The 22,523-nt window shown below is 38.4% G+C and overlaps 1 protein-coding gene across 2 annotated transcripts in view; it reads right to left on the reverse strand.

Annotated features, from left to right (window-relative positions):
* wnt7bb (wingless-type MMTV integration site family, member 7Bb) overlaps positions 1–22,523 on the reverse strand; it is a 33,676-nt gene that overhangs the window by 7,027 nt on the left and 4,126 nt on the right. For both annotated transcript variants that reach the window (XM_030137504.1, XM_030137503.1), the window contains exon 2: positions 18,446–18,672. In XM_030137504.1, coding sequence (XP_029993364.1) covers positions 18,446–18,672 — 227 coding nt within the window. The remainder of the gene's footprint in view (positions 1–18,445; positions 18,673–22,523) is intronic.

Below are 22,523 nucleotides of genomic sequence, written 5' to 3' on the forward strand. Positions count from 1 at the left end.
CATAGATGTATGCCCATTGCGGGGCCCATTGAGCTGTGCTGTTCATGGGGAAAATGATGATGATGATGATGATGATGATGATGATTATGATGGGGCTTGCTCTGGTTGTCACCCCCTGTTGGGTCTGGCAGTGCCCAGGACATAATAAAAGCCAATTACACAAGCAATGGAACTGAAGCAATGAAGCCTTCTTTTTCCCTGCTCAATGAACAAGAGAAGACATCGGAAATGAGATTTGTAAAGTCTAAAATGTGTTATTTTATGGGTATAAAAATATGAGTTTGGAACATGCAGTACAACCCTCCTCAAGTTTAACCAATCAAAACTCACTTAGAGTTTCTTTGATTCTACAGGAAAAATGTATTCAAACACAAGTAAAGTTACTTGCTTCAAACAAATGCTGTATGATTGTATGATTTAAGTGAAACTTCTCTGTGTTTAGTTTAAGGAAAAATGTTTTAAGAACACAATATGTGTTTTCCAAATGTGGCAGAAATCAATAACCAAGAGAATCTGATCGTGCAGTGAACAAAACCAAGGAGAAAACTGTTTTTTAACAACAATGCTGTATTGTCTGGTGTTGGATGCTGTGTGTGCAATACCATGATGCTCTGTTGCCCTGAGGAAAAGAAAGTCCTGCTTTACCAAACAGCGATGTGGTTGATGAAATGCGGAGGAGAAAAAGCACCCATAGTAGCAGCAGAAAGCCCTAAAGAGGCTGGTCCCAGAGTCCTGACAGCCCTCCAGGAGGAACCACCCTGGGATAGCCTCGCTAGCTGCCAGTGGAAAATTGGAGTGACCAGAAAAACCTCAATGAACTCGGAAACATCCAGGAGAGAAGAATGGGGGAATATTAAACCAGATGTCTAATGGAGTTTAGTGGCAAGTGTCTGCTACTCTATCCAAGTGGGAAGAAAGAAGTAAGAAGCTCAGTCTCGCTTTCCTCACAACAGGTACAGAAGTTACTAAACAACGAAGAAACATAAGATATCCTGTTAGATTATAAATTATCACACAAACCAGACATGAAGTGAGCACTACTGACTCAGTACGCCTTGGCCTTCACGTAAGCCGACCACATTACTTTGGACACTAGCCCTTGCTCTGATGCCCATCGTGTCTTTTGACCATCTGCCCAAAACTGGGACACAAAAAGAAATCTCTGGATGTAGTGGCGCGCCGCTAAAACGGCAATCTGTGTTTAGAGCCGGAGGCAGGCACACCACTAGACAAATTTCACATGACACGGCACAGAAGATTTACAACCGGCAATACTATACAGTGGCAGTGCCGGTATAGAATGGGTTAGCTGATGTAGTAGCACTGCTGCTGAACTCTATAGGCCTTGTTGGTCTCACCACTTGCGGGCCACAGTCAGGCCATATTGCTGAATGAGAGGAAAAGAAAAGGACACAAGACAGGAAAGCTGCAGAAGCCATTGCCCTATGCAAAAACAAGGTGGTGTTTACTGTGTGTCTGTGAAAAATGAAATCTATGTTTATGCATAAAGATGGTTATTAAAAATCAGCAAATATAATGTGTCTTCTAAATACTAGAGAAACCAACAGTGACATTAACCCATAAAGACCCAAATATCCACCAGTGACCAAAAGCATCTACTGATGTAAACTGTTTAATACCTGTTGATCCATTTATTCTGACAATACATGTAAATAATTGGTGTAAAATGCAGTTTGTTGTCTTTTCATGGTCATCAGATATGACCCATTTAGACGTTCAGTGGCTCCGTAGTGAAGGTGGAAACACCATCATCTTCTACAACGCTGGTTCACTAGTAAATCTCATGGAGTTTGATAAATGACAGTGGATGGAGACACTTGGTTTATGCTCAGTTATGGATTCTTTACTGAAACAGTCACTTTTTCTTAAGTTTTCCCGATTTTTGGTATAATAACTCTCAAATGTAATCTCAGCATGATGATTAAAGTACATGATCAGGAAATGACATATTGGAAAATACCTAATTTTCACTGAAAAAATGCAAAATTGAGAAGATACTATTAGGATAAGTAGTGATAAATTTTTAAAGAGAATAGTAATAAAGGTTAAAGAGAAAGAAAAATTCATTTGAGAATTTCTGCAAAAGTAGCAGTGGGTCTTTATGGGTTAATGATTTGAGTGTAAAGGTTATAAGTGCAAGTTATTTGTAGTTTTTTTCACTTTGAGAAAGCATGTTTGCATCAGCATGCTTGTCTTATAGAACTGATTATGTGTCTGATTCTGCAGGTTACACGTGCAAACAAGACAGTTTGCAGCCGAACTGACCATAAATGAAGAGTACACTCACTTAGCTATGAGTTTGCTGCAGACAGAGTTCAAATAATTACTGCAAAAGGTACAGAAATCCATTAAGAACATATGTGTAAGAAGATGGCAAAGGATGCTCATTTGGCCAACAGAGAAAACGTTCACGCTGAAATAATGGTAGAGGAAACATCAAAACATACATGAGCACAAAAACCGAGAGAGAGAGGGCCCAGTGGAGTCCAGCGGTGCAGCTGAATGGCCTCTGCACAAGAAAGCCTGTTGGTGAAGCAGTGAAGGGGAAAGCCTTTTAAAGGCCCCCTCATCCCAGACATGCACTCACAACCCAGGAACACAGGAGGACTGGATTGCATAAGAAATTACATCTCAAAAACACAACAATACACTGCAGTTTTAGAGCTTCATATCCATTAAGCACAAGGACATCCTGTCCCAAATGGCACCACAGTGAACAAAGGGAAAAGTGTCACCTGCTGGTGGCCAGGAGTGTTTACACTTGTGTTGACACTGGCTCACAGTTCATCACAAGAATGGGAAGACATGAGAAGGATACAAGCAGACCAGAAGGCAGATGCTCTACCTTTCCACCAAGTTCCATGACAATTGGAGGGCTAGTTTTTATGCAATGACAAAATAACTAACAAATTATCATAGAAACATAACTGAGGCTCAGGAATTCCAAAACAAACCTTCCATTTTGAAAATTTCATTGAACAGCTAGAATTTAAAAATGTGAATGGAGATAACTGAGTGTTTAAGGAGGCTTTTTCTGAAGTTATAAGTGCATTTGTTGGTGTAAAATAAAATCTTGAAGTTTCTTCTTTGTCCCAGTATCACTGTATAAAACAAAAACACAACATCCAAGCTAGGTCTCAGTCCTCATAAAAATAAATAAATAAATAAAAGACCAAATTCAATCAAAATATGAAACATTCAGATGGACTTTGGATGTATAAAGTTATTTGTTCTTTGACACTAATCATCAGGCAAAGTTGATATACACTTCATTAATATTTTCCACTCTGTACATATATAATAAAGTTATGACACCAAAAAGAATGAAAACGAACTCTAACCAAGGCAGTGCCAGAGCTGGAACCGTGTCTCCAGGGCCCCATATAAGGGGAAGAAAGTTGGAGGAAAACCCCTAGCTTTGTATACCAATCACTGAACTGACTAATGCACTCTCTACTACTGTTTTCCGTTCCGCTTTATGTACCGTTGCTATGAACATATGCTCCCAGCAAATTATAGACAAAGTTGTGGTCCATGAGGTTTGCAGCTCAAGGAATTAGCACAGCCATGTTCCTGTACAATAAAATAATATTGTTTTACCAGAACTAGGCTCCACATTCTCAGTGTATTCACATCATAGAGCTGGGGAAGTGACACGCTTTGGCACAGTGAGTTTGATTCATATAATAGGGAGGGCTTTGAGCAGTAAAGCTAAAACAATTATGAGGGTATTTAACGTTGCTGGTATTAAATGCTGAGAATCTAAGTAAGCTGCCTCCCAGGCATAGAAAATTGGGCAGGCAGAAAAACATCTCAAAAGCATCCTTTTTCTTCCCTGATCTCCCTGAGGAGGAGATAAAGCATTTTGACTGAATACCGAGACTTGCTAAAACAGGCATAAATCCTTCCCACCCTTTCATCCTAATAATGAGACTGAATCAGGACCTCACCTGCTCAGATCTAAAATGTAGGCTTGTATGTGCTGTACATGGTAATCATCAAGTTCATGTGAGGACAATGTTGAGGATTTTCCTCAATTTCAATCCCATTTGACTTCGTTTCATCTTCGGTGGAAACATATTTACCGAGATATATATCAATCCCACATCATATCGTTGAAGATATCATTATCATCATCATCACTATAATCAACGAGTCAAATATGCCTCTGATGACATGTTTTCTTTCTCATTACAAAAGAAACTTCCAGACCTAACATTTCCATATTTGCTGATAACAATCAAACCCTTAAAAATAAACCTACAGGTCTCTTCACATCCTCTCCTAGTGTCTCGTTGCTGCGAACCCACTAACTCTCCCTCTCTCTATGCTTTCACCTAAGTGGGCCAGTAGCGGTGTGATTGTTGGCACATGTAAATGTCCAGTGGTGGCCCTGCGTGTAGAGAATACAGTGATTGGCCTGGGATTGTGTGGAACAAAGCGCACAGTGAGATTACAGTTGATCCTCTCGCATCCTGTTTCCTCCTGCGTCTAGCAGCACTGGCAGACACAGACAGACGCAGATCCCACTGATAATTCAGCCCTGTGGGGAGGGGGAATGGCACATACACACAGGGGCCCAAGGGCCAGGGCCCAGAACAACCCCAGGCCACGTCAGCAGACAGGCAGTGGGTGGGTGGGTGGGTGGTTAGGAGAGAGAAAGAGAGAGGGCTAAGGGAAAGGAGAGGGACCCCAGCTCCCGACACACCCACACAGTCTGAGACAGAGACGGCGCTGATGAATGAACAAGCAAAGGGGGCCTGGCAATGATAGCACTGTTTGGTCGCGTAGGTCGACAAGCCCCACCCTAGATACAGACACATGTTGTGGGCAGGGGATGTGAGGCGAAAAACTGAGAGAGAAAGAGTAAAAAATGACCTTTACTGAGCCGTGATGACCACAGCCCACACACTGTAGAACAACAAAACATCAGACTCTCCTATCTGATAAAGCAGGGAAAAGATCGTACACACTGACACACACACACACATATATACAACTGCTCTGTTTTCTGTGGACTCACATGAAGGAAGGCAGAGGGGATTACGGCTACCCACATGATGATGTGCTAAAAAATAGGCCTTTTATCCGCCACCGTTCCACCATAACACAATACACGCGTCATTTCCACACTGTTATCCACATGGTATCAAGTATTTGGCTGCCTGGGAGTGAATCCACAGTTTAGCTCACAGCTCTGCACTACGACGCATCACAGATATTTACAATAATATAGCCAATATGTAATATCCTTTTATGATAAAAACAATTTCTTTATCTCTGCGGGATTACAGAACACGGTATATGATAACATATCTGAGCCATTATTTGCCTGAAGGGTGTACAACCAACAAGAAACTAATCCCACAAAGGGGAAAACCTTAGCAGCAGTGAGATGATTGATTGTATTTTGGGAGAGTTCACCAGTGTCAAATCCACTTGTGCAACTTTTGAAAAACCACGTTTGAAGAATGAAGAATATTAAGTTTTGTGTATAATGCTCTTAGCCAACAGACTGTGCACATATGCCAAAGTGGGTACACGCTATTTTTTTTTCTCTAGCAAGAAAAGTTTCCCTGTCTGATAAGGATAGCTGTTAAAGATGAAAGGCTAGGTAAATCTGCTGGGTTAATATCCATTCACTTTTTTAAGCCTTTGAAAAACATCTGGTTGACAGCGGGAGAAGTTGCTATTATGCGCTTTCAAGGAAAAAATGCTACAATCGATTTCAGACTGACATTTTGGTTGTTTCACTAGACTTGAATATCTATTTTAAGACTGCATCTCTACATGATTTAAAAGGAGTTCAGCTGGTGGAAATTAATATTTCATTCAACTTGTATTTCCTTTTACTTTGTAAAATGCGGAAACAAAGCACAAATGGAACCACATGATCATTTGAAGAGATTTTTTTGTCCGTCCATTATTAGCCTTAGGTTGGACTGCCATGTTTTACTTGCATTCTGTGGGGATATAATTTCACCACAAATGACCATCAACTGATTCCGAGAAAAAGGCAAGGAGCTCCGCCAGTGCATTTATAATCTGAAAGTATTTTGTTGTCCTCAAAAGCAAGTTTGAAGCAACGTAAGACAAGAAACGCTAGATCTGTGGGAAAAAAAAGTGAATAATGGCTTTTTCAAACCTTTAGCTACAAATAATGTGGGGATCATTACCATTAATTATGGCTGTAAATGTAATGTTTACTTCCATCTCACTGAAAGTCTGGAGTAACAGCAATCACTCTGACTTGTCAATTTCTTAAAATCCATTTACTTACAAGTGGTGACCAAACATAATAAACAATCTAACATGATTGATCTGTAATGATTTTAAATTGCAGGCTACGTAGCGTGCACTTTTCCCATTCTCATGTTGAAAGAGGGCATGAAATCCAAATTTAAGTGTATGTATAATGTCTGCCCAAAACTAAATGAACTTTAAAATCTTTAACAAATTTAACTTTCAAAAACGGCAAGAAAATATCAGAGCAGAATCCAGACGTACCACTCACATCCCTTAAGCATTTTTCTTTGTCCTCGTCTATGTTATAAACTCCTCTGACAGTTTGAGAAGAAGAAGTCCTGCATCTCTTGTTCCTGATCAAGTATGTGCCTGTACAGGAGTTCTTTCCACACAAGTGGTTTTCAATGAACCTGCCGACTTTATCTGACTAGACACTGGTTTGGCCCCTGAAGTCCTGCAGTCCTGGCAGGTGGATTTCCCCCTGCCTTAGACATACACTGAGCTTTCAAGGGGAGATCAGTGCAAGGCAATAAAATAAAAAAAAAAAAGATGGTAAAAAATGATGGCAATGAAGCCAATTCTCCACTGACCCTTCATCCAAACTCTTAAGTCCTGACTAATCTTTGTTTTTGTTGAGAAGTGAATGAAAAATGTCTCACAAAGTCATTTTTCAACTAGTTTTTTTTTTTGTTTTCATCCTCTCTGTTTTTGCAACTATATGACATGATTGAAACAAGAGAATCAAAAAAGAACTATACATATATGCAAATGTTGTGAACCTGTATGATATGAACTGAGTCTGAACATTCAATAATGTAATGATAGTAAAGTATGACTCACAACAAACAACAAAACTAACCTGATTAACACAAATTCTTCTTATTGCAGCTGATGCTTTTTGGCCCAATGGGCTTCATTTAAAAGGTCAGATGTTCGTTAATTCAATAGTTTTTCTCATAAACTGTGACACAGGTAGAGTTTTTCAATGTATTTTTCATGCATGTACTTCGGTCAGCACAAATATTTAGTCGCTAAAACAAAACAGACAGATGAACTGGCATCTATCCTTCAAAAACACTTAATTCAAAGCCTCAATAGTTGAAAGAGTATCATTCCTTTCTAAGTCTGTAGCCTTTTTTGAGAACAAATAAATATGGGTTATTAGCGCTGCCATTAAAAACAAACAGCAGTATTCCCTTTGCACCTCGAGGCTTACTTGCTCAAGTGCAGCATCCATTCTTGTGCAATAAGCCAGAGGCAGCATGATTGAACTTTTGTAATATTTCACTACGAACTCAACAAGAAACCTCATTCAGATGAAAAGCATGACTCAGGACGGTGACAAACTGGCTGGAAAGTCAAACAGAGAGTAACCAGAGCAGGCCGTTTTATGACAAGAGGGCCAGTGTTGGTCTTTGATGCTGAGTGTAGCCATTGAAAGGTGTCCATTTTCAAGCTCTAATCGCTGACATCAAGTGCATTGCTGTTTGAACTGACCGGTAAGGTGTTTTAAGAACTTTAACTGAAGAATATCTATATTTTACATGGTTAGATAGAGAAATGTTGATTACTAAAACTGCATAAATTGTGTATGCTAAAGCTGAGATGTGGGTCAAAGATCATGCACTAAACCAGTGTTTTTCAACCTTGGGGTCAGGACCCCACATGGGGTCGCCTGGAATTCAAATGGGGTCACCTGAAATTTCTAGTAATTGATAAAAAAAATAAATAATACAGGGTGGGGAAGCAAAATTTACAATGAACATTTAGTTGTTTTTTCTCAGCAGGCACTATGTCAATTGTTTTGAAACCAAACATATATTGATGTCATAATCATACCTAACACTATTATCCATACCTTTTCAGAAACTTTTGCCCATATGAGTAATCAGGAAAGCAAACGTCAAAGAGTGTGTGATTTGCTGAATGCACTCGTCACACCAAAGGAGATTTCAAAAATAGTTGGAGTGTCCATAAAGACTGTTTATAATGGAAAGAAGAGAATGACTATGAGCAAAACTATTACGAGAAAGTCTGGAAGATACTATTAAAGAAGAATGGGAGAAGTTGTCACCCGAATATTTGAAGAACACTTGCGCAAGTTTCAGGAAGCGTGTGAAGGCAGTTATTGAGAAAGAAGGAGGACACATAGAATAAAAACATTTTCTATTATGTCAATTTTCTTGTGGCAAATAAATTCTCGTGACTTTCAATAAACTAATTGGTCATACACTGTCTTTCAATCCCTGCCTCAAAATATTGTAAATTTTGCTTCCCCACCCTGTAAATTACTAATAAAAAATATTTTTTGAATGATTCAATATATTTTTCATTATAATTACAGCACCACACATTTTTCCTACTAAAAATCAAGTTAAAATAAAATACAGGATATAATATCTGAGAGGGCATATCTTGATTGACCTGATCATGTGACCGCATGCATTACTACGCTTCAACCTACCTGGATACAGTCACAGTCAAAAAAAAAACGGGCTGAACAGAGAATAGAAAGATTTCTTCACCTGCCTGGCCCCGCTAAGACATCTCAAAGAGAAAGACGTCTCCGTTTTGAATGTCTGAGGTCGCTAGAAATTTGCGATGTTAAAATGGGGTCACAAGCCAAAAAAAAAGTTGGGAACCACTGCACTAAACCCTTAACAACTTAAGTGAGACACATCATAGAAACAACATGTGCTTTTGTGGTCTTCATGTGTGGGCGTATGTACTTAAATATGGACAATAAATTTGCATCAACAAATCCAAGACATAGGATCAGTCTCAACAGGAACATTTAAAATAGATGATTCATTCAGAGACAAAGCCAAGAACTATGATTTTAGGATTGACCACATTTGCCTTTCTTATCCTGAACCCCCCCCCCCCCCCCCTCGGTCTTTCCTCCTGAGTTGATGATGGATGCTTCTCTAATTCTATTATTATTTCTTAATAGACTGCAACAAGCCTCTCAATAACACTCATTTCTGTTCACACTGGATAATTAATTCCACATTTTCACAGCCTAATGGTACCAACTAATGCCAACACCATAGCCGGGCATGAGGGGAACATTGCTAAATCTGCTTTTTCAGAGGAAACACACATGCACTAAAATTGCCAGTTTCAAATCTCACTGCAAGTTTATGGTGTTGTTCTCCAATTTGTCAGTTAAAGCATAATAAGGCAGCCAGCGCTCTTTGCAAACAGAGAAACTGTTGAGGGATGGAACTGTAACAAGGATAGGGATGCATTCGTTTTTCCATCAATCCATCCACCCTTAAGTTTTGCATTCAGAAGAGTGTCAGGCAACAGAGAAGATGCCAAGAGAAGCCATCTTCTCAACCAAACACACTCTACTATTTACAGTAGAAAAGTGAAATACATATCAAATACCCTGACTTTGAAACTGAATCACCTACGCTGGATGAAGATATCTCAGGCTGTGCAATGCTCAATAACCCGACTATTAATGTGTGCTCTCCTGGAAAGCAAATGTAATACCATGGAGCAGCTCCAGAACAGAAAGTCTGCCTCCAAAAGCAGGCAGCACAGAGAGAATGCATTAGACTTGTGGTCGGCTGATCTTTAGTTTTTGAAAAAATGCCGACATCTCCTCCCTCCAGACCAAAACTAAGACTGGATCACAGAGCAGGGGGAAAGGTTTAGTGTTCATAATTTGGGGGATTTGAATGAAAAACTTAAATGGGAGCGGAACGGGAATAGCTTTTCCCCTGTACTTGATTATGATGATGTGGGAATTTGCAGATTCGGAGAAGTCACTGGAACATTTTGTTGAAGGGGTGTATTCCATGATTTCATATGCCAAGCTAAAGAATTCCATAATACATACAGACATGGTCAGAAAACATGGTTACATCTTCAATCATGAGCAACAAACACTGGAAAACGATCAAAAGTGAAGATGTTGTGTGCAAACGGATGGCAGTTTGACAATAAGGTGTTGAGAGAAAACTCTAAATCGCCTCCTTTTCCAATGTCTAACTGGCAGTTGAGTTATGCAGTAGCTGTGGTGTCTGTGGTCTCCCACGATGACCTAGTGGGATACTGCAAAACTGAATGAGCACTGTACGATCCCAACCAGTAGCCTGTACACCTACGGTAGAGCAGTAGAGCTCCTTGACTTCCCAGTATCAAGATGCAGCCAATCATACACAGCACACCACAGCTTATCATTTGGCTTAAGTTTAAGGAGAGCAGCTGCATGCTTCCACTCCGACCACACACCACATACTGAGAGGGACAGTGAACAATTATATTTACTTCTCAGCTCCTGGACATCGAACATGAACGCTATCAAACAGACATATACATAACTAGGGCTGTGTATTGGCAAGAATCTGGTGATATGGTATAAATCACAATATTAGGATCATAATACGATATATCATGATATATCATGATACTGTTAAAAAGGCAATTTTTTGTTTGTTTCTCTTTTTAAATGATTATTTCCTGTAAGAATTGAATTACACCAGAAATCTGCACAAATACTAAACCCATTTTTATTTGATCACAACAGGATCTAATGTTATATCACAAAATGTTCCTGTGTTCAAACTTAAATTATGCTTTTATTATTGCTTTTTTTTTTTAAAGACAATTGATGTGGGTACTGTCATAAAAACAGAACTGCTGTTCAAATTTGATTTAAATTGCATAGCTTTATTAATATTACACACGTGCCAATTGTTAACTTTGTTTTGAATAGTCAACTTATAGTCAAATACTCATTTGCCGAATGTTGCTTGTTTTGTTATTGTTATTGAAAAATGACTAATGAAAAATAAGTGTCAAAAAAATAAACTTAAATTCTGTTTTACAGACATTACAGCTTAAGATCCTGTTCAAATGTTCATATTCTATTAGTTCAGAACTAACATCAGAACATTATTTTAGTTCAATCCCAACAAAGGAACGAAGATTATTTAGTAAAAGAGTGTTAAATAAGAATAAATAAGATACAAAACAATAAAGAAAACCATGGCTCAGGTGGTAGGGCGGGTCGTCCAATAACCAAAGGGTTGGCGGTTCGAATCCCGCTCTATCCTAGTCAGTCCGTTGTGTCCTTGGGCAAGACACTTCACCCTCCTTGCCTCCAGTGCCACTCACACTGGTGTATGAATGCGTATGAATGTTTGGTGGTGGTCGGAGGGGCTGTAGGCGCGAATTGGCAACCACGCTTCCGTCAGTCTGCCCCAGGGCAACTGTGGCTACAGATGTAGTTTACCACCACCAGAGGGAGAATGTGAGAGCGAATGAATAATGGGTCAATAATGTAAAGCGCTTTGGGTGTCTAGAGAAGCGCTATATAAAATCCAATCCATTTAAAAAAAAAATAATGAACCTCTGTCATATCTGCATTTGAATAAATACCTAAAAATATTGATACAGTACTTTTTAATAACGACACAGTATTGTGAAATGAAATATTGCGATATATTGCAGAACCGATATTTTCTTACACCCCTATACATACCCCATTCTGTAATTCTAACAGCAGAATGGCCTCTGGAGGTGGATCTACTGACAACCACCGCAGACTTTCCTCCCTCAGCTGCCCCTATAACTTTTGTTTTCTAAAATGTTATTTGTAATATTGAACTATCGCTAAGCTCACAGGGTTCTCAAAGCACTGCAGCCAAAAACAAGATGACAAAAAGTGATTTAAATGGGTGTTATTCTTCTGTTCCATTACATCTCAGAGGCTCTTTACTCTTTGCAAAAGGCAGAACATTTACTTTATATGAATCATTTTATTTTGCTGTTAATACTTTTCCTTTTTAACCCCTTATAGGGCACTCATAGAAATACTCTGAAATTCAAAATTTCAACCTTAGTGTTTTTGGAGGATCTAACAAGACTTTCTTGCTTTTGTGAAATTTTTCGGAATATTTTATTGTTATGCAGAAAATCAAGGTCGATGAAGTTACCATATTTAGTTCCTTACCCATAAGTGGCAAAAAAAAAAAAAGCCAAAATAACAAATAAATATAAAAAATACAAGAAAAAACCCATGTAAAGTGAAAGGACCATGTATTTTAGAACATTAGAACATCACTTTTAGAGCATTCCAACAACATAAGTGCTGATCCAGACACCTGTCCACATCCACATTATCTCTTTGAACATCATTCCTTACATTAGTACCATTACTTCATGGTACCTAACAAAGCAAGCACACTCACTGTTCATGCAAAGGTAGACCTTACAGACCCTGCAGACCGCATTGGACCTAAAATTGACTGTCCTCACTGTAACGCTTGTTGTCACTGTCTTGTAATGTTTGCAGAAATTACCAAAAATAGTGAGGGATTCTTACACACTGTCGTCCATGTCACCTTGCGACAAACTCTTCCCATGCCTTTAAATGTTAGCTCATTTTATTATCTGCATTAGGGGATTCGGTCTCTGCATTTCACCCATCCTAATACACACACAGTAACTAGCATTAGCATATACTGTAGTACGCATTAGGAGCACTGAAGGCACTCAGGGACTAACTCCAGATCTTGATCATCACCGTGGTCAAAGCTACGGACAGTAGAGTTAACCTACCTGTACCTGCTTTTAACGGCAGGGGAAACCAAAAGACCTGGAGGAAACCTGCGCAATGTAGAACAGGTAATCTCAACCACAAAGGTTCTGGTCCAACTGAGAACAGAACCTCAAACTTTCTAGCAGTACAGCAGAGGGGCTAACCACTATGCCACTATGCCTTGTAAAATTGTCTACATCCATCACTGGTGACTTTTATGTCCTTTGAAAAAGCAGAACTAGTGCTTACCAATAAATCAGATTTGCATTAACATTGTGATATGAACTTCCATGATAAATACAGTGTTGTCTAGTGACATAGTAATGATACTTCACTACTGTACTCCAGTATGTTTTAGGACAGGGGTCTCAAACTCATTTTCTTTCAGGGGCCACATTCAGCCTGATTTGTTCTCCAATGGGCCGCATCAGTAAAATAATAACATAATAACCTATAAATAATGGCAACTCCAAATTTTTGTCTTGTTTTAGTGCAAAAAAAACCCATTGAATTATGAAAATACTTACTTGTATGAACTGTCCAAACCAAAAAAATATGAATAACCTGAAAAAGCTGAAATTTCTTGAGAAAAATAAGTGCAATTTTAACAATATTATGCCTCAATTTATCATTTCTACATGTGCAGTATGGATTAGATCTACAAAGACACTAAGCACTGAGTAACAGGCAGAAAATTGTTAAAACTGTGCTTAATTTTCTTTAGACATTTCAGGTTGTTCATATTTGTTCAGGTTATTCACATTTTATTGTTACAGGATAGTTTGTAAATGTTAATATTTTCATAATTTAATGTTATTTTTTGCACTAAAACAAAGACAAAAATTTGAAGTTGTCATTATTTATAGGTGTAGTGTAATATCTTTTTCACATCAAACCAAGGAGAAAATATGGAGTGATTAGTTTTTGTAGGTTATTATGTTATTATTTTACTGTAGATCATATTGGTCTGTATGTGGAACCTGAACTAAAATGATTTCCACAGCCTTGACTGTGGAATTTTTACGCTTTGCAAATCCATCCCAGGGGCCGCATTGGAACCTTTGGCGGGCCGCATTTGGCCCCCGGGCCGCATGTTTGAGACCCCTGTTTTAGGAGAATTTGTACTTTACTGAGTGTTTTTTGTTCTGTTTACTTTCACTTTTATTTCTCTACATTTCCTAACTCACTTCCATAGGCTACTTCTGCTTAGATACATTTTTAATGCACAGCATTGTTACAAAAATACTTTAAAGAAAATTTGGTGTTTTCACCAAACTGTTTTAACTGTGACTACAACAAAGTCAGGAAGCTGATTTGTCATTGGGCCTAACTGCGTAATGCTCAAGTGGAAACAATGGTCCACACTCAACCTGTCGGTGATCTGTTAATGTGAGCAGCAGTGTAATATTCAAAATTCTGACTGCCTTTGGTTGTTATTAACATTTACCACAGGGGTGTCAAACTCATTTTAGTTCAGGGGCCACATTCAGCCCAATTTGATCTCAAGTGGGCCGGACCAGTAAGATAACAATGAAAAAAGTAAAATTACATTATGATCAGGTTTACATCTACAAAGTTTCCTTAAAAATCTGAGTAACATGAACAACTTGAATTGTCTTAAGAAAAACAAGAGCAATTTTAACAATATTATTCCTCGTTTTATCAGTTTATCATTTACACATGTGCATTACAATCACACAAAACATTTAGTAACAGGCAGAATATTGGTAAAATTGCATTTACTTTTCTTAAGACATTTCCGTTTGTTCATATTTGTTCAGGTTATTCACATTTTTTTTTTGTAAAAGTATAGTTTGGTAATGTAAACATTTTCATGTAATTTTATTTTTTACACCAAAAAAACAGAGAAAATTTGGTTTGTATTGGTTGCTATTTATAGGTTATTATGATAATATTTAACCGGTTCTGGCCCACTTGAAATCTAATTGGAGTGTATGTGTCTGTACATGGAACCTGAATTAAAATGATTTTGACACCACTGATTGTTAATATCTAAAGTGTAATTTTTGCATTTCACAAATTCATCCCACGGGCCGGATTGGACCCTTTGGCGGGCCAGATTTGGCCCCCGGGCCACATGTCTGACACCTGTGATTTACCAGTATTTTAGCTTCCATTACTTCAGTTCATTTAATTGGAGAACACTTGTTACACTTAAGTAGAGTAATTACTAGATACTTAAAGACTTGAACTTGAGTAGCATTTCAGTTGGTGACTTGAACTTCTACCTCAGTCATTTTTTGGTAGCGTACCTGTACTTGCACGAAAGGGTGACTTTCCAGTTCTTTATGCAACACTGGATAAATACTAAAAAGACTGCCCAAAATGCATGTCATTATTACAAATGATATCATATCTTACAGGCCTAAGCAGAACCTAACAACAACCTGATGTGACAAAGGCAGAAAATATGCTATGAGTATATCAGAGCCCACCTCACCTCATCATACTTCCACAGAACATACTGACTCTAATACAAGCCTGATTCACTGTATACTGTTAGTACGTCAAGAGTCATATTGAGAAATATATAGTCGTCTGTCATTTCTGGTCAACATAAGAGCTGATTCACTTTGTGTGGTGTAGCATCATGTCTAGACACATTAGTACATTTGAGTCCACTTAAGCAAGCACCAGAGCAACTACTGGTTTACACAAGTCTATCATTTATCCCGATAATCTGAACCAGATAAGGATATATCCGACAGGTGACCCTTCTTTAAGCAAAACAATGCACACACGTGTTTCACATAATATACAACATTTTCCTAAAACATGAAAAATGAAATATTTTCTTCCTTTTAGCCTTGTGGCAGGGAGGAATAGCGATGGCCACATAAATAAAAGGTAAAATTTCCAGTGAAACATTTTTACAAATGAGACAGTGAGAGAGTGGGGACACAAATAAGTAGTAATAGTGAAGGGAATAAAAGATGATTGTTTGTACGACAAGTATTTAAGCAAGTTTGAGTTCTGTCATTATTTTCTCCTTATTGCTCATAAACGTGCAAAACTTCACTTTTTTATTTCTATAATTATTTTATAGTTTATCTTTGCTCTAAATTGTTTGCATCATTGACATACAGCAAAGAAAGTTCTTCCTTACTTTCTAAAAAACATCATTCATCAAGAAAAACATGTCAAAAAGTTCTTTCTTAATTTACAGCGAGAACCTCGGGGAAAGTCCTGTTCCACATTGCTTTAAAAGAAGATGTCATCGCGGGACTATTTTATTGAGAAGGCCCATGATGATCTAGGTCAGGCCACCAAGTCCCATCATTATTGAACAATCATGGTGGACCAGGCCCGGCAGTCTGGCCAATCCTGGACACCAACAGTGATGTGCTCAGCACCATGAAGTATTTATTTGTGCGGATCCACTATGGAAACCAAACAAGAAGAGCAAAGGAGGACACAATGTTCAGATGGAGCCATTATTGAATGTTAAGTATATGTCCCATTACTGCAATAAAATGAAAGAAACGTAAGTACTGGCCCTCTGTAACAGCAGCTCTATGGGTCGAGAGGCCTCGTGCTCACAGATCATGCGCACATGCAGCTTCTGAAGTGTATTTACACTAGAGGCCTTAGATGAGGGAGTCAAAATAGTTTTCCATATGTTACACAATAATCTAGGTAAGGAGTATATTACACACAGCATTAACACATTTACATCCGTCATACGGCAATGCAAGGAGACCCGCAGACGCTACAGAAGAACGAGTACCTAATGTCATTCCTCAATCTCCAAACCCTTCAAAGGGGCAAAAAGAGACCTAAAGCAGGCAAAAAGGGAATGTTGAGTGTTGAGGAAAACAACATGAGCTCCATTACAAAAGAAAGCGCCACATTCACAACAAAGAAAAAATGCTTTTGGAGAGGGAGCTGGAGCTAATTCAGCTACTCCTTAAGAGGAGTGATTGTTAACAGAGCCACTGGATTAAATGCACACCCCAACCACAACGTAATGGCAACAAAGCATCTTCTAAATGAAAGGAAATATATAAAAGTCCCTGTAAAACAAAAGCGATGCATAAGAGGTTTGCAGAAAGCCAAGTTTCTCAAACAAAAGCATCGTAAATGTAAATGTTTGTCTGCCTTAAGTCTTTTTTTTTTTTTTTCTGGATATATGTGCAAACTTTCATGAACCAGCCAGGCATGGACACAACCAATTTAGCCCGATTGACAACAGATGTGTCCATCTATTTTGGTTCGACAAGCATTCTCTGCAATAACACCATTAGTTGTCTCCTCATTTGCGATATCATTTTTCAACCATACGTTTTCCCCATTAGGGCTCCAGAGCCTTTCGGTAGCTTTTCCATAGCTTTGGCATAGCCAGCATTGGTCTGCATGCTGCTAACCAAGAGGCTCATTGCGGAACCTACATCAACAGAAACCAGAGCACACTGGAGAAATACAACATTGTCAATTGAAATGAGAACAACTACGACGGGTTGGAATCAGCAGTATATGAAGTCTTCTTGAGCAATGCCAACGCGAATGGTTATACAATAGAGAGTCAAAGAGGCTGTGTGTTGCTGGTTTGCGTTCTGACTGTGTGATGTGTGCAGTTTGGGTTTGGCTTGTGAGAACCCATATTTCATGGGGCTCAGAGGGTCGGGGGTTGGTACCACATTTTTGATACTCTGATATTTGCTCAGTTTCATACAACACAGACAATAAGATGATTCCAAGCACATATTATATCATTTCTGCCTCTTCAACAGTAGTATCAGTGTTATTATCATTATCAGTTTCATTATCAATACCAAATGACCAAATCTGAATCCTTTCAACACATAAAAATCAACTTCATCTCATCATATTCTGCAAAATGTTTAGTTTGTTCAGTTATTTATACAGCAATCCAGCGTACGTACAAAGCAGTGACGATCCTATAATATTTTTCAGCCACAAGCTTAAAAATTATACATCCTTAACCATAAAACTCATCAACCCAAATATTTGCCTATACTGTAAACCTCACTCTCATCTGTTTGCACCTTTGTACAATATAAGCAGAATTAAGTTTCTGTTATTGCAACAAATGTAAACTCTGGTATTTTTTTCTTATATTTTTATATTTGTGGAAACTTTAGGCTCTTCTTTTCCATATAGGGGATTAAAAATTGACTGGAAATTTGTTGGAACTTTTCCAACACAAAAGTCAATCAAGAATAATTATGGCTATATTTGAGGCTATCACAGGGTATTTTTATTGTATTTCTTTATAAAAAAAAAAAAAAAAGAAAAGAAAAGAAAGAAAGAAAAGAAAAACTTAATTGCAGGACCATATGTTTGCTCTATTGTCCTCTAAAAAGTTATTCTAAGACTTCTATTCTATGCATTTGTAATAGTGTACATTGAGCTTAAATTTAAGTCTGATCCTACGTTTAACTAACAAAAATAAAAGGTTCTAAATTAAACCAATGTATTCAAAACATATTTTGAGTGTCAAAAATTACATCTCTTTACAAAAAACTTTATTGCTCAAACCTACAGCTCAGTGTAGTTCTTACAACAGCCATACTGAAGCAGACATACACAAAACCACACAAAACCACACGCTTTCCCTTTTGTGAAAGAACCCAGACTGACCTACTCGCAGCTCCTGACCGAAGACTGTCCTTTCTCCCAGCGCTGAACAGTTCCAGCGTCCATATCGGAACTGGTATTGACACTCATTGATGCCCATCTGGGCGCCTTCACCCACAACAATGATGGCGTCTGGGCGGCTCTGGCAGATGGCCCGCTGGCGAGGTGCCAGCCCAGGAATCTTGTTGCAGATGATGTTGGCACCCAGAGCCACCACCGAGGACAGGGCCCTGCCGAAGTGAGAGAAACACACCACCACCACGCACACATGCATTCATACACAGACAAACACGTGCCCATGCATCCGCAGAAACATAGACACACGCACACAACAACGCACAAACACAATCACACAAACATGCACGCACAGTGTCACACACACCAACCACCACACAGAGACACAGACACACAAACACACTCAGTTAGAACTTCCAGAGGATGGTCAGACTGACTCACATATGTGAAGCTCTCCAGAACAGGATGAAGTTCACTCAGTGATTGATGCACGTTCCATAGTAAAGTGAAAGCTGTATTGCATGAAAGTATTGCTATTTAATGGATTAGAGGTAAATCAAAAATCTGAAAACTTAATCCAACATAAAACATTTTTAAAAAAACACAGAGAAACAATCCAAAAAGAGAAAACAAGATTCTTATTTGACTACTGACAACGCCATTCCACATTGGTTTGGATGGTGGTACTTTGAGTAATGAGTTGGGGTTTTCATGTTAATTGTTAGGTAACATAGCGGCGTGAACGGACGCCAAAAAGTATATACACTTGCTCAGTGTCATATGACCTAAGATTCACTTTTTAACCAAACGTCACACAAAATAATATTTCCTATGATCTGTGTAACAGCATGTGTTTAAAACGTATTTAAAGTGTAAAGCGTAGTCTATAAATTTCATGAGATTGCTTTCCTTTAGCCACATCCTAAGACTGGTCTATATGGAAAATATGTAAAGTTTTCAACACAGGTCGCTTTAATTCATGGGTTATTATTATGCTTTTGACACCCCTCCCTCTCAGTTCTCCTCGACTTCACCACGTCTGATCACTCAATGTGATAATATCAAAACATATGTCGAGAGATGGGTTTGCAACCACTGAGACAGCCAAAACAGATTACAGCTAAACAAAGCACTGACTTTCTCCACAACTCTGTTTATAGTCCTTGAAACCATGTAGATACATACTTTTCAAACATGTCAGGGACAGGGAACCATAAATGAGCGTGGAGGAAAATGGCATCTTTGAAGTATGACGTCGACCTCCAAAGGCTTTCACCACAATCAGGACAAACTAACGCGGGCAAGTTGTATGTCAGTGAAAAGTAATAGCAGAATAAAAAGGATGAAAAGGGAAAAAAGGGTGAGGGGCGAAGACAAAACAGAAACAGAAAGACGGGCTGATTCCTGTGGATTTTTGCGCTAGCTCAGAATAATCATGGCAAGGAGACCCCTGACTAAGAACAAAGATATCAAGATCATTTTTATGCAAATTACTCTCAGACTATGTCTCTTTTCTCAGATAAACACCTACCACAAAACACAGAAAACAAAATAAGGACTGCACAAATTCTGGAAAGTGCACTGTAGTAAATAAAGGGCTGTTGATTGTTCAACCTTTTCTCTGAGATTGTTCATAGTTATAGAAAATAAGTCATTTTCAGTTTCTGTATTTATCTAATGTTCTGCAATACACGAGCATCACAACAACACCTGCCACTAACAGTCCATGGTACTAAAAGCTAAAACAATTCAAACGAAACCGTGAGAAAGTGAAATGTTTTACGGTGCATTTACTATGCACAGTAAACACTTGGGGTTGCTGCTGCGCTCAGGTCCTCTTTGCTCTCTCTGCTGTTAAACAGGCTTGAACTCCTCTGACCCTCTGTGACCCTCTGCTGTATATGTGGTTGTTCATGGCAACGATGACATCTGCTCTGCACTAAGTGAAAAGGTCAGGCTCATTAGGCCAAGTAATGTCCAACTAGTGAAATCCACTTTAATGTACAATAAAAGTTAAGGGTGAATAGAACTGGCTTGTTTATATAAATCCAAAGCCAATAAAATATCAGAGTCATGTGTATCGATGACATTTCAGTGGACCTCTTTAAAAAATAAAACCACATGTCGATATTTTTAAACTAAGACAAACATTATCCTTTAATAAAGTCCTCTCCTGGCTCCTTTTAATGCCATTCACCTGTTAATTCACTGAATCTCTGTCTAACGCAGGCATCCCAAACCATCAGACAACACCAAACAGAGAATTCCAGTGCTAAGCTTTTAAATCCCTCCATCATCAAAGTGCACAAATGCGATTCTGTTTGCTTAGCGTATGCTCTGTGTGTACACCAGTGGCTTGGGGACACAGATCTACCATCAGATAGACAATCAACAGACATTTACGCAACGCTTATAAATGCCACAGAAGTGGTCCGTTAACCAGCTGCCATTGAACTTAATGCATGTCAGGTTTATGTAAGAGATTGGGTACGACTTTATATGTCATGAATGATGACTCTGGGATGTCTAATCTAAAAGTTGTGCAAAGTTTGTGCTGTTTCTTTGCAAAATCTATCTATCTATGTATCTATCTATCTATTGATTTTTGCAAAGGCATTTAAAGAACATACTCAAGAGGCAACCCTATCACAGCTGTAATGTTTTCCTATGTATTTTGCAGTGGATGCATTCCAATTAATTTACCACCACAACCAACCACCCCCAGTGTAACGGACCGTGCAATACTCACCCTACCTCAGTGCAACAACCACAACACATGCACCTTGTTTTTTTCTTAATCTACCTTGCACATATCCAATATGACCTGTATTTCATCTTATTTGTTGCACATATCATTCATCTGTAGTATAGAGGTAGCTTTTGTACATTTCAGTAGTTCTAGTCTTTAGTAGCATATGTGTATTTAATATTTTATTCTGGAGCTTTTGAACATGCCGACATTTTTCTTTAGTGTTTTGTGTAATATTTGTATACAGTCCTTTTTGCACTCAATGTTTTTGCTGCTAAACAGAACAGAGCTGCTATTGTTCCTGTAACAGTGACAATAAAGATTTATTCTATTCTATTTATGATGTTTTTAGCATAATCCACCATTAGAAAACAAGCAATTTGACATCTCCAGCTTCAACTCTAACTCCAAAAAGTATTTTCCTGACAAAATATTTAAATATAACAAATTTCCTCAACACTAAATATTAAATATCAGAGATCAGGGAACAGAGGCCTCTGCAGGGTGAATGACAATAAATTAATTCCTGTGGAAAATCTTCCATTTAAACCAGTGTCAGTGGTGTTGGAGCTTACAGATTCCATCAGAGGGTAGTGTGGCTTCAAAAGAAATGTCTACATACAGTGTGTTTGCAGCCACCTACTCCATCACATGGAACACTTTGAACCTAACTGACACACTATTAAGCTCCTAGGCATGCATCTTCTACCGAGGAATGCACTCAAAAAATGCCTGAGACACAACTCGCTTATGTCAAGTGAATAAATGCACTTTTTTTTTTCCAAGAGCAGGAAATTAACTGTTATTTTAGTGCTGAATATGATTTTCCTTCTTTGCTGTTCATTTACAAATATAAGATCTTCAGATGAGTGGTGCACTGATCCTCAGTCACAGCAGTTGTATTTATTGTTGTATCCTACGTTGCACACTGACCTGACCATATGTGATGTAAACAAAAAACACATTATATATATTATTGCTACTGGAATATTGAGTGTTAAATTCCACAATTATGGTTATATACACAATTTTGCTGATGGATCATTTAACCACTCACAGTTCTGCAAAATCAACAGTGTGTAACTCATCATAATAAGAGTTGTGCAGTTTTCTAGAAGGCGCTTTGCATTATTTGGAATCCACATTTTAATGTTCTCCTTCATATCATTTTTCGTGGTTAATGCTGAACAGAGAATATACTCAAATAATCAAAACAAACAACGGTGTGGCTTTAATGTTCAAGCCATCTCTAAACATAGCAGTGTAGCCCACTTTTAACTGAAAACCATAAACCACATCTATTTCAGCATCAGGTTT

This window comes from Sphaeramia orbicularis, chromosome 6 (assembly GCF_902148855.1).
Source record: "Sphaeramia orbicularis chromosome 6, fSphaOr1.1, whole genome shotgun sequence".
Taxonomy (NCBI): Eukaryota; Metazoa; Chordata; class Actinopteri; order Kurtiformes; family Apogonidae; genus Sphaeramia; species Sphaeramia orbicularis.